Source organism: Vulpes lagopus, chromosome 8, assembly GCF_018345385.1.
Source record: "Vulpes lagopus strain Blue_001 chromosome 8, ASM1834538v1, whole genome shotgun sequence".
NCBI lineage: Eukaryota > Metazoa > Chordata > Mammalia > Carnivora > Canidae > Vulpes > Vulpes lagopus.
In genome coordinates, this window is record NC_054831.1 from 13,439,067 (window position 1) to 13,451,638 (window position 12,572).

Below are 12,572 nucleotides of genomic sequence, written 5' to 3' on the forward strand. Positions count from 1 at the left end.
GAGCACTTTATGCATGGTGGGGTTTTTTTTCTTTTCTTTCTTTTCCTTTTCTTTTCTTTTCTTTTTTTTTTTTTTTTTACATATAATCAATATCTTTTTTAGTCAAAATGATAGAGACAAAAAAAAAGTACAGCTAAGATTCTGACCTCCAGTATCTTCACATGGCCCTTGCAAGCTGTTTTCATAAGCTGTTTTCTGCAGTCAGGAGAAACCCGTATATGCTTCGGTTTGTAACTCCTGTCTTAATCTAGTACTCTGAGGTCACGTGTATTCCACAGGAAAGAGGCTTCTATGTCTCTTCAAAAAGAAGGAGTTTTGGAGATTGCCTCACTGAGTTATCCTCAAATAACAGTCTTCCCTTCCTCCTGGTTTCAAATCAGATAACTACAATTAATAGAGGCTAAAATCTACTTGTCCCAATGACATAAGAATGATGGCGTGGTTGCTATTTCCAACCTAGCCTTGCAAGAATGTAAAAGATCTATTAGTAGAGTAAACCGACTGATGAAATTGCATATGGTTGCATCAGGCCTCTTAAGACATATTACAGTTATTTTTAAAATAGCAGTACTTGGGAGCATACCAGATGTCATTTCTGCTATGACAATGATCCAAAGTATTATGGGTTTGTATCTAACGCGATGCGAGAAGCATATCTACGCATATCTTTAGATACCTGTGAGTGACATGCAGAGTTTCCTATGCTAGTTTCAAAGGCTTGAAGATTTTATTTAAAAAGCCAGAAATTACTCCAGACTTTATGTCCTTCCCCAGGCTGCCACATGAGGGCATTCTTCTCCCAAAATACATGCAAGCAGGTCTTATCCATTGATTTCTACAGAGAAAATATGTGTAAGATTATCTCATAAGGCTCTTTAGCCTGGTAGGGAATGTTTCATTCACGACAGATTCTAACATGATATTTTGTTTTCTTTACTTGACATTTTCTCTGATTGTGAATTCTATAGGGTGCTAAGCAATCTATAGTACTCTGACAACGAAAGACTGGATGTATTATTTAAGTAAAGAGTTTTTGTTTTGCTTGTGCTTTGCAATTCAAGTTCCCTAATAAAGTTGGCGGTTTGTTATGTTCTTCCATAGGGCTTTTTTGAAGAAGAGGAAGGTAAAGAGTACATTTATAAAGAGCCTAAACTGACGGGCCTCTCAGAGATTTCCCAGAGACTGCTCAAGCTCTATGCAGATAAATTTGGAGCAGACAATGTGAAGATAATCCAGGATTCCAACAAGGTAAAAAAAAAAATAAGTATCCGTGCAAATGTGAAGAATTAACTTTTTTTTCAATTATATTTGTTAAAGTTTTCATTTTCCGCTTGACTGTGAAAAGTAAACCACCTCAACTATTTTGGATGTTTTACTTGTTTATTGGCTGGCTGATTAGTGTTTTTGTTTTTTGTTTTTGTCAATAACATTATCCATGTTTATTCAAGTAACTTTTAGGTAATCTTAGAAACAATTTACCAAATTCTCTACTTCTCCCCTAGGTTATTTGCATTTGAACAGCAATCTAAGGGTTAAAGTGATTGAGCCCAATGGTGTAGTTGGAGGAAACAGCAAAACATATTTATTCAGTCATGGAGGTCTTTTAGAGTCATGCCAATTTTGAAATCTGCCCTCTGTGACAGTGGCGGACTTGCTGATTACATTGTCTTAACCTGTAAACATCCATTTAACCGCCTCCTGGCTCCATGAAGCAAATGCTTACATCCTCAGATTAGATTACTCAGATTCTTCTCAAATGCTCTCATTCATTTAGCCAACTTTTATTAAGCACCTACTACATGCCAGGCCCAGAGTTAGAAGCTGGAACACACAGAGTCCCACAGTTCACACGGGGTTAAGAAGAGAAGATACATATAGACAGTTCATTAAATAGAGTCCAATGAAGTACCATGGGAGACTTGGCCCAAACCACACTGAGAAAGCTCAGGGCTCCCTGAACAGCTCACTCTTGGCTGGGCAATGCTTCATGGAGGAAGAATGTCTGATCTGGGAATTGGAGAGTGAGAAGGTGTTTGCTGGAAGCAGAGGGCGTTCTGAGAAGCCCAGCGCAGGCGATGCCAGGGAGGAATGAAGGCAGGGAGCTGTGTTTAGAGTGACAGGTCTTAGAAATAGAGGTTGCACAGAAGAGAATGGCAGAGCAAGGGAGCCGGAAAAGCTGGTTTGTGCCCAAGTGTACAGGCCGCTAGTGGGCCACAAAAGAAAAGGTCTTTATTCCTCTGTCCTCTTATACATAACTGGTATTTGGAGGGGTCTGGGCCTGAGACTGCTGGGTCTGGGCAGAAGTTCTTACCATGTGCTCCTCGTTCTCCCCCTTAGCTGGGAAGGTACAATACCCTTCCCCATGAAGGTGGACAGAACTGGAACCACCCTCATGGTGGCTCTCCTAAATAGGATGCATAGACAGAGCTCCTAGTGGGATGAGAAAAATGTTGAATGTGGTGTGAGACAACTGGAGTCTTCATTCTACCGCAGTACCGCCTACCAGCTGGTGATCCCTCTTGGAGAAACAGGGGGGTCACTCTGAATCTCCTTTATTTTTTTTTTAATCTGCAAAGTGGTTACAATTATACTCATGTTACAGTGTAATTTTTAGGAGCATTACAAAGAAGTTCTTGAGCTTCCTCGAATCTCTGGAATTGGATAGGCAGCGCGTGGGTAAACAGATGGAGAAAGCTGGAGGAAGTTTGAAAATTCTTCCAGAGATCATTAGAAAAGAGGCCAAGAATCATCTCCTTCAACCTTGAAAAACAGCAAGAGCCATTCCCTGGCTGTTCTTGGGACCTCCGGCCTGCCTCCGCTGCTGTTTGAGAAGCTTAGTCACCACAGCAGATTTAGGAAAGAAACTATATAGGATGATTTACTGCAGATAAGAGAAGGAACTAGAGTAACTGAAAATGAAAACATTTGCAATCATGAGATCAGTGAATCAGTGAATCCACTCAACAGGCCAAGAACCTCCTTCCACATTATAAGCCCAGAGCCCATGGGCCTAGTCTAGTTACATGGCTAAATTGTAGGTGGACAAAGAGATATATTTCTACTCTTAAGAAGCTTGTATTTTAGACAAGCGGGGACATTCACTGCAGAAGAGAAAGAAAATCAAAGATGAAACGATGTGCCATAGCCAGGTACTTAGGTTTGGGAAAACCTCAGTTACTTGGAGGGCTGGCTCCATCCGGTCCACCATCTGGCTGCTTGACCACGGGCCATCCACTTACTTGTCCTGTGGTTTCAGTTCACCCAGCTCTGAAATGAGAGGATGGCCTATTTATCCCCAAGGGGTCAGGGTTGGGCCCCTCGGGATGCCGGTTGGTGGAATGCAGAGCTTCCGGCTTGCTCTCAGGAGCACCTGTAGCTCACCATGCCTTCCTGGACCATAATGTGTTAATGCAGGTAAACCCCAAGGATCTGGACCCCAAATATGCCTACATCCAGGTGACCTATGTCACACCGTTCTTTGAGGAAAAGGAAATAGAGGACCGGAAGACAGATTTCGAAATGCACCACAACATTAACCGCTTCGTGTTTGAGACACCCTTTACGCTGTCGGGCAAGAAGCACGGCGGGGTGGAGGAGCAGTGCAAGCGGCGCACCGTCCTGACCAGTAAGTGCCGGGCCTGCCGCTGGCTGCCGTGCAGCCCCCTCTATTTGAGGGGACTCCGTGGATCTCGAGGCATTTCAGGCCTGCAGACAAGTACCTGGTACCTGCTAAACTAGAAATGTTTGGGGGGTGCAATTTCCCCTCCCTTGGGAAGTCAACCAGAAGAGGCACTGTCCAGAGTTACTTTATGCACCTGTTCCCCCTAAGCATTAAGGCCGTAAAGGTCATGGTGGTGTCAGTGTCCTGGGAAAGGCACTCCCAACCTCCCCCTGCTCTCTCCCTGAGCCTGTCCCCAGGTACTTCGGGGTTAGCAGTTCGCAGAATTGTGTGCTTGGGGGCCAGATTCTACACCACTCTGGAATTCAGACTCCTCATCTGTAAACTAAATGCAGCGAATGACCCCCCTACATCCCTTCTCGTACCATCTAGATCTATTCTATGAGCTAGTCATCTTTTCAGTTATTCAACACACATTCGATGAGTGCCTGCTAGGTGCTGAGCACTCTTCTGGGAATTTAAATAAAAGGACCACAATTGTGGCTCTCAAGGTGTTCATGCTCTGGTAGGAAAAAGCCAAGTAAAGCCAGAAATCCAGGTAAGCATAGCAGGAGAAAGAAAGTGGGAATGCACAGGACAGGGATCAAGGAGAAAGAGGAGCAAGGGTATTCTGGACGAATCTTGAGAGATGAGTAGTCCTGGATTTCTCGAAAGATGCATGAATCGCAGAGACCCAGATTATAGGAAACATTCATCTTTGGTAAACTTTTCCAGAACTTTTATCATTAAAAAGAAAACAATTAGAACAAAACCATTATAACATATGCTATTTTGAGTATATATTGAAGCATTCTTTAGTGTGGTTTAGTGCAGTTTTTATTTGAATTTTAAGTTGTGGGGCAACTATCATCTTTTCAGTGTTCAGAGACTTGAAAGACCTTAATCCAGCCCACAAAATGAGGACTTGTTGGCTAGCCAAGCATGCAAGAGCAAGCCAGGCAACAGTAGCTGGGCCAAAAGCTAAGAGATATGAGACACCAGAGGAAAAATAACCCACATTTACAGAAATCATGCAGGTGGAAGATGCTGTGTGCAAAAAAAAATGATACACGATCGTCTGGACCTTCGGGGTACCCTGGACTCTTCACTAACCATTAATTTTTATCTCTCTTGCATTGCTTCTGTGCAGCAAGTCACCTGTTCCCCTACGTGAAGAAGAGAATACAAGTCATAAGCCAGTCGAGCACAGAACTGAATCCTATTGAAGTGGCGATTGATGAGATGTCCAAGAAAGTGTCTGAGCTTAATCAGCTTTGCACAATGGAGGAAGTGGACATGATCAGACTGCAGCTCAAAGTCCAAGGAAGTGTCAGCGTGAAGGTAAGCATTGTCCTGAGCAGCGACGCACAGGGCCAGTGGAACCCTAGAAAATTTTTTAAAAAGTAGAAGAGACATTTTTCGGTTTGTGATACCATCCAGAAACTTCATCTGAGACTTTAAAAATTTTGTTTCATTGTAAAAACATCGACGATGCCAAACACGAGGAAATAAACCTTTTTTAATTTTAGCCAAAATAAAATTTCTTCTTCCTCAATCCTCCTCTCCCGTCTTCTCTGGATAAGCTACGTTCTGTATTCTAAAATCTAACAAATGAAGTGACTAATGGTTAATAAACGTGGCTCTCTCATAAATATCTGCCAGTGAGAGCCTTATGAAAGTGTTCAAAACAATTTTTTAATGTTTATTAATTCATAAGATGTGTGCTGGTATTTATTTGACTGTCAGAGGCCTGAGAGGAAGCAGATGGCCTGTTCACAGTGGGTAATTAAAGAAAATATAACAAACAGACCATTTCTAGAAGTATAAGCAGTATTTAGGAAAACCAACAAGACGGTCTCAGGAGCTTGCAATACTGAGGGGGCTGTTAGCCCCTAGATCTGAAGAGTGAGGGAAGAGAAGAGTGAATGGAAGCAGAGAGGAAGCTGGGACAGCCAGCAGGTGAGACAGACAGCCATGCAGCTGCTAGACGGAGGATTCGCAAGGAGGAAACCCCAGGGCCAGAACAACCCCCTGACCAGCTAGGATTGGGGAAAGCCGGGTGAGGCACTCACCTTGGGTACAGAATTTAAGTGGGCATCAAAAAACTCAGCACCCAGGGCACCCAGGTGGCTCAGCAGTTGAGCATCTGCCTTCGGCTCAGGGTGTGATCTTGAGGTCCTGGGATCAAGTCCCATGCCAGGCTCCCTGTGAGGAGCCTGCTTCTCCTTCTTCCTATGTCTATGCCTCTCTCTCTGTGTCTCTCATGAATAATAAATAAAAATCTTTAAAAAAAAAAAAAAGCTTAGCACGCAAGATAAAATAATATTAATGCAGTATTTTTTTAAAATACAAAATAATGCCAAAAGTTTATAATGAACCAAGTGTTAACATTTTAAGTAAAGGCAGGCCAGTAACCATGCCAGGTGGGACTACACTGGAGCCCAAGGCAAAAGGAAAAATCAGTCGTGCTGATCCTGATATTGACCCGTTCTCCTCTTCCCCGACTACCTCTCATGTGTGTCCCCCATGGCCGACTCAAAATAGTAATAATAATAAAGCTTTTAAAGCCAGAAGGCCAAAGAAACATTGCTATTCTCCAAATGGGCCAGCTTCCCTCAGCACATAGCTGTGTCGAGGAACGTGGACATTGGATCTAGAGAAGCAAAGGAGAGTATCCGTAATGTTTGCTCATTCTACATGCTGGCAGCCCCTGGCAGGGCATCTGAAGACAGCTCAAATACAGTACTTGCTTCCTTCTTCTGTGACCCTATGCCTTCCAAGCCCCACAGTCACAGTAGATGAGAAATACTAAAGACCGTAGACTCCTCCACGAGTGTGAGCCTACTCCCGTGTGTCGGAGCGTGAATAGGACCTGGCATTGTGCATTCATTCAGCAAATCTGATAAATGCTTCCTCCGACCACAGTCTAGGCCGGACTGTCAAGGAATACAGTCAAACAGCCTTTCCCAGGGTGGCGCATGTATCACCACTGCCACCCCTGAATGTCTGTTATTAATAGTTAAGTGTCTACTTTAATCTGAATAGAAAAAAAAAATAAGCAGCACATCAAACATTTGATTCCATGGATGTTGAAATTAAATTTATTTCAGTAAATGAAAATGAGCCTAGTTTTCAAAGATATTAAGAATGTAACGTTGCAAGCCGAGTGCAGATGAAAATGTGAAACAATGGGCAAGTGACAGTTTGAAAAGGGGTGGCCGTGAAGTGCAGCACTCAGATGCCTCCTTCAGGAGCTTACTGACCACTGAGTTGAGGGACAGCAGATAAAGACAGGCTCTGTGAGAGGATTTGGGTGCTGAGTGATTGGTGCTACTCCTTCCAGCTCTGGAGAAGACGCCATCCAAGGAGGAGATGGGATCGCCCTCAACCAATTCTCTTCTCCCCATTAGGTTAATGCTGGGCCAATGGCCTATGCGCGAGCTTTTCTGGAAGAGACCAATGCAAAGAGATACCCTGACAACCAAGTAAAACTTTTGAAGGAAATCTTCAGGTAAGTTTTTCTTTGTTGGAATGTTCTAGAGCTCCCTCGGGCAGGAGCCACCTGACCAAACCTCTTGCAGGTGGCAGTCTCTCAGCAGCCTGACCTTGAGCAGCCAGTTTCTAGGGCTAGCTGGTAATTTGCTTCCTGCTGTCTCTGAAGGCAATTTGCAGATGCGTGTGGGCAGGCCCTCGACGTGAATGAGCGGCTCATCAAGGAGGATCAGCTGGAGTACCAGGAAGAGCTGCGGTCGCATTATAAGGACATGCTCAGCGAACTCTCCACAATCATGAATGAGCAGGTAAGACTTGGTTTGAGGCGGCTCAAGCTGCCAGTTCCTAGAAACTGGCCATTATATTCCCAGTGCCAAAAGGACTGTAAATGTCTCTTTTACATGAACACCATGGCACAGAGTTGCTCACTCCTCCATGCACAACGCCCCTTGCCTCTCAAAGCGGAGAGCAGGTTGGGGGAAAATCTATAGGGAGGAAAAAAAAAACAGAAAAGGTGAGAACCCAGGTAATTTCCAAAGTTTTCAGATATGTTCATCCAAACCATTTGAGCTGTTGGCTTTTGAGAATAGATGGAACCCATTAGACAAAGAATATTGGGTGACATTCCACTAGGTTTGCTGCTGCACCTGTCACCCCTGATTTAGGACCTCACAACTCCTCCCTGGCTGTGGGGTGGAGTTCCACAGTCCTGCCACCAGGAGTCTCTGTACTAAGGAAGAAAGCCAGGTCTAGGGTGGTGACTTTTTAAGGTGGAGACTGCATCTACAGAGCCTGGAAATTCCTGACGACGTGCAGAATTGGGTAAAACTTAATCCTCTACCCCACCAGCACGTCATCCATGCATCCAGCATGTTCCATAAGGCTGTGCACAAAATCAGGATATTCGTTAATCACAGTACTTTTTGAGATACAGAGAATCATGAGGTCGAAAGCCAAGTGCTACTCTTTGGCTTCTCAGCATCCATCAACCCTCACACTCGACCTGGACATCTTCTTACTCGTGGTCTCCTCCAGGAGTTAGATGTGCCCTTTACAGAATAATTGACAGGAAAATTTGAATAATCTCCTAAGAGTGCCCCATGCATAGTAGCCACTCAATAAAATTAGCTCTCCTTCATTTCTTTAAATGGCTTAGCACTAACAACACAAATCACAAAGCATGAAATGTAACGCATGAATATTTCCTTCTGAGTGCATTTCTCATATGTTTCTTTTTTTCTTCTTTTCCATCTCCTTTTACCCACATTTTAAACTCTCCAAAGTAGCTAGGGAAAGAAGCTGGTTAATTGACTTATGTTGGAGATCATTAATCTCCCTGGATAGAATTCCTCAATGAGGGATTATTATTAGTGGTTTGAGACTATTAAAGGGTGATGGGAATTAAAAACTCAAGAGAGGTGCCTTGATTGCATGGGGTAATCATAAATCTGAGAGTGAAACAAAAAGAATAAGCAGTGGATCTTAAAGCTGGAAAAGGTAGTGAAGAAATGCTTGTTTCCAACCATAAATTGCATTCCAACTATAAGTTGCATCCAACTATCAATTGCAATTGAATTGCATTCAATTACCTTGAAACTTTGGGCAAAAAATGCTTTTCTCTTTTTTTCCTGGCAGCTGTGTCGCGGTCCGTGTCTGTACAGCTTCTGTTCCTCTGTGTCTAGTATTTCCCTCAGTACTATAAGCAAAAGTGGTATGTTTTTCTTTCCTTATGTCTACACTGTCCTTTGTGGCCTTCTGGTCTACCTTGCTCTTCCTAATTGTTCACATCCCCCCCAGACACCTTCATAATGGCTAGTGTTCTCTGAGTGTTTGTATAATTAGAACAAATTTATTTTCATTTCAAGATAAGTTGATATGGGGCACCTGTGTGGCTCAGTGGTTGAGCATCTCCCCATAGAGAGTCTGCTTCTCCCTCTGCCTATGTCTCTGCCTCTCTCTGTGTCTCTCATGAATAAATAAATAAAATCTTTTTAAAAAATAAGTCGATATAAAAAAAGCTTACCAAATAAAGTTAAAAGCTTAGCTTTTACTTTTTTTTAAGTAGGCTCCATGCCCAACATGGGACTTGAACTCACAATCTTGTGATTGAGAGTTGCATGCTCTACTGACTGAGCCAAACAGATGCCCCAGCAACTTAGCTTTTAAAAAGAACATTCATACTCTAATTTGTAAAATATATTTGACTTTAATTGTATTCAAAACAAGGATTCAGTATACCTCAAATTGCAACAACAAAACAAAGATAAGAAGCAGCTGATTAAGAGGAGAGAAAAATAATTTTTTTCCAGGAAACCTTACTCAAAGAAACAAAGTTCGACTTTGTGCTTCCTGGAAACTGATGCAAAGAAAAGAAATGGATGGATTGCACAGATCTTATTATTCAGTAAAAGAAACAGATCTGTTGGCAAGAAAGATAAATTTTCTCCTGGTCCTGGGGATTTCTCATATTGGTATTTATATATGGTAAATGACTACAACATACATGATACCATCAAAAAAAGTTTTCCTTAAAAATGATTTACTCTATTATATAGGCATTCTTCATTTCCACCTAGATTAAAATGAAGACAAAGTATTAACTTCTAGCTCTGTAAAAGAGATCCCAGAGGAGAAACTAGTTAATAATCATCAATCATAAGTGTAAAGCATCCTTAGCAAAACTAAGTTATCTAGAGCAAAATTGGCCAATTTCATGACAACCATTGATAAGTGTTATTTGTTGGTTGTAAGGAATAATCTTCTGAAATCAGAAACAGCTAGCCAATGGTTAAGATCTGCAAAGTCCTTAGTATTTTTTTAATGGGTATTTATTCCAGTTCAGATTTACAACAACAACAAAAAAGTGTTTGCTTCTTTTCTCAATTTTTTTTAATGAAAAGGCATCTGGTCATAATGATTGGGTTCAAACTCTAGTCGAGAGGAGAGCAGTAGAATTTTAGCATAATCTTATAATGCATGAACAAGCCATAATCTGTAATGCATGAATACATTCACATACCTTTATACTCATGACATGTTCTGGAAAAAGTTACATATGTAGTTACAGTGCGGAGACAAATTCTACCACTGAGCTTTTAAAAATACAAATAGTGTTAGACTCTACAGACATAGGAATAAAAAAGAAAAAAAACAGAAATACAATTAATTATGCAATTCAGTCCGAAAGTGTCCAGAAAAGTCTTAGCTGACGGGATATCCTGAAACCACCTACTTAGTGAAAGAAACTTCTGTATAAGGAAAGAGAAGCAATAGAATCAAGGGGATGCTAGTGTATAAAATTGAGATGTTGAGATGAAATACTTTGTGTCGCTAAAGTGATAGGTGGACAAGAACTATCTTTATAGGCAGCCAGAATGCCACACTATTTTATAAGTAACCAAAAAACCTGAAAGCCTCCTTTGTTGGAGGCCAAAGTGATACGTGTAAGTGGATGAAACATTAATGTTAGATGCTGCTTTGGAGTCTCTTTCAGCACTGAGATGATAGCATGTTGAATTCAATGGCAGTAATGAATCTCAAGTATAAAATACAGAGAAGGGAACAGATCCACTTTGCTATGGTGCCAAGCAGGCAAGATGCAAAGACATATTGCTCTGGGAGTTTCAGATACTCTATGGACACATTATTAACTGATTTATTTAAGCAGAACTTGTGGCATTGATCCTAAGGAGAATTTATTGGCAGTTATAGGATACGAGATGCTTGGTGCTCTGTGCAGACAGAAGTGTTAATCTGTCTTGGAAGAGGGTTAAAGCTAAACCATAACAATATGTGAAGTAAGTGGGAAAAGCTTCGTAACTAGAAATTTGGAATATTCGTGAAGTCTCTTCTTTACCAGAGATTCATTTTAGAAGTGCCTGGGGTTTCTCCTGTTGTTATCATATTTACATATCATTATTTGCACAGATCTGACAGGAAGGTATTATTTACTCACATTAATATTATTTTCAAAGCAAAATCAGGTCCAGGTGTATTTTTTTATTATATTTCCATTCAACGCAAACATTCATTTAAGTGAGCTTTCAGATGTTTCCCTTTGTTGGCATTTTGACAGTATAAATTGTAAAAAATTTCAGAATAACATAAAATTTTGGAATTTGCCAGAAAAGTCCAATCACTTTATGATTGGGTACAATCGTAAAGTCATTATAAATAGACTTATATCTGGTAGTTGAAGAGTATTGGGAAGCTATCTTAAATCTTGCCAAAATGCTTAATGACATGGGCTTGGGAAAAAAAATTCCAGAACTACTCTGATAAGCTCATTTTCAAAAACTCGCAGTGTCCTTTTGGGGAAGAAAAAAAGCACTGTTCTGGGTTTTAATTTTGTGCTTGGCAATATTAACGTGAATCTCTCTATTTTAATTGTTTTTTGTCGTGTTGTGTTTTGTCCTGTCAAGATTATGTGCAGGGACGACCCATCAAAGCGCGGAGCGGAGCGAACCTGCCCCCCAGTAGTTAGCAGGGCGCCTCCAGCTCTGCCCACGGTCTCTATCTCACCTAGTGACGAGGTTTGAGGGGAGGTCTGCTACATCAGATGCACCTCAAAGGGAACCTTCTGAATTTTGCAGCTCGTCTTGGGGAAGAGAAAGATTTAATTTATTTGAAATTTTTATAGTGTTAATAATTTTTTTTTACCTCGCTAGCTTGAGAATTTTGCCAGCCTCCGGTATTGCACATTTCTTATGAGTTTTTTTTCTTGAGCAGCGTTGATCAAGCCAAGCTGAATATTTGCCATGAAATTCCAATGAATGTGTAGCTCAAAAGCAAACCCTAAGTTTGCTGTCAGTTACAATATGTTCAATACCAAGTCCTAGTACACATATTTTAAAGGTCAAAGTGAATGTTTTTGTAACATTTAAGCATATTTCAAATGTAAATAGAAGATTGTAAAATATATGGTTTTTACCAAATTTAAAAGAACCTTTTTAGTTAATACTTATGGCAGTGCTAAAATTATATGAATAACATTTCAGATACCATTATATTAAAATATTTGTGTATGTGTACAAAAATGTTGATAAATACTAATCTTTAAAGTTTGTGGAGTTCCTTTATTTGTAATATATGTGCTCTTAAAAGCAATGGGATGTGAAATTATGTAAGTATTTTGTTGTTAATAGAAATAAAAAATACAATTACTTTGCATTTGGTTCCCTTTTGAAAAATGGGTGAGTTGCTACTTAAAAGTGGTTCCTCAGACTGGAAGTCTGTCGAATGCAATCCTACACTCACTACTTATGGTGCCTCTTCAAAAAAGTCAGGAAAAGGACTCAACCCTCAGCTGGGCAGGTCCTCCAAAGATCAACTAGACGGGCCAGAGCTTTCCAAATTTACATTGCTAGAATGATTGGGGAAGACAGAATGAATCAGAATCTTGAGAGTTGTGGTATTTCATAGG

At 41.0% G+C, this 12,572-nt stretch overlaps 1 protein-coding gene across 13 annotated transcripts in view; it reads left to right on the forward strand.

Moving 5' to 3' along the window:
- DOCK10 (dedicator of cytokinesis 10) overlaps positions 1-12,309 on the forward strand; it is a 260,880-nt gene extending 248,571 nt beyond the window's left edge. For 9 of the 13 annotated variants that reach the window (XM_041766384.1, XM_041766383.1, XM_041766378.1 and 6 more), the window contains 7 exons: positions 1,102-1,248; positions 3,415-3,625; positions 4,809-4,999; positions 7,069-7,169; positions 7,320-7,458; positions 8,786-8,861; positions 11,572-12,309. In XM_041766384.1, coding sequence (XP_041622318.1) covers positions 1,102-1,248; positions 3,415-3,625; positions 4,809-4,999; positions 7,069-7,169; positions 7,320-7,458; positions 8,786-8,861; positions 11,572-11,633 — 927 coding nt within the window. In that variant the 3' untranslated portion in view covers positions 11,634-12,309. The remainder of the gene's footprint in view (positions 1-1,101; positions 1,249-3,414; positions 3,626-4,808; positions 5,000-7,068; positions 7,170-7,319; positions 7,459-8,785; positions 8,862-11,571) is intronic. The other 4 variants (XM_041766388.1, XM_041766381.1, XM_041766382.1 and 1 more) reach the window with 1 other exon arrangement.
- The last annotated feature ends 263 nt before the right edge of the window (positions 12,310-12,572 follow it).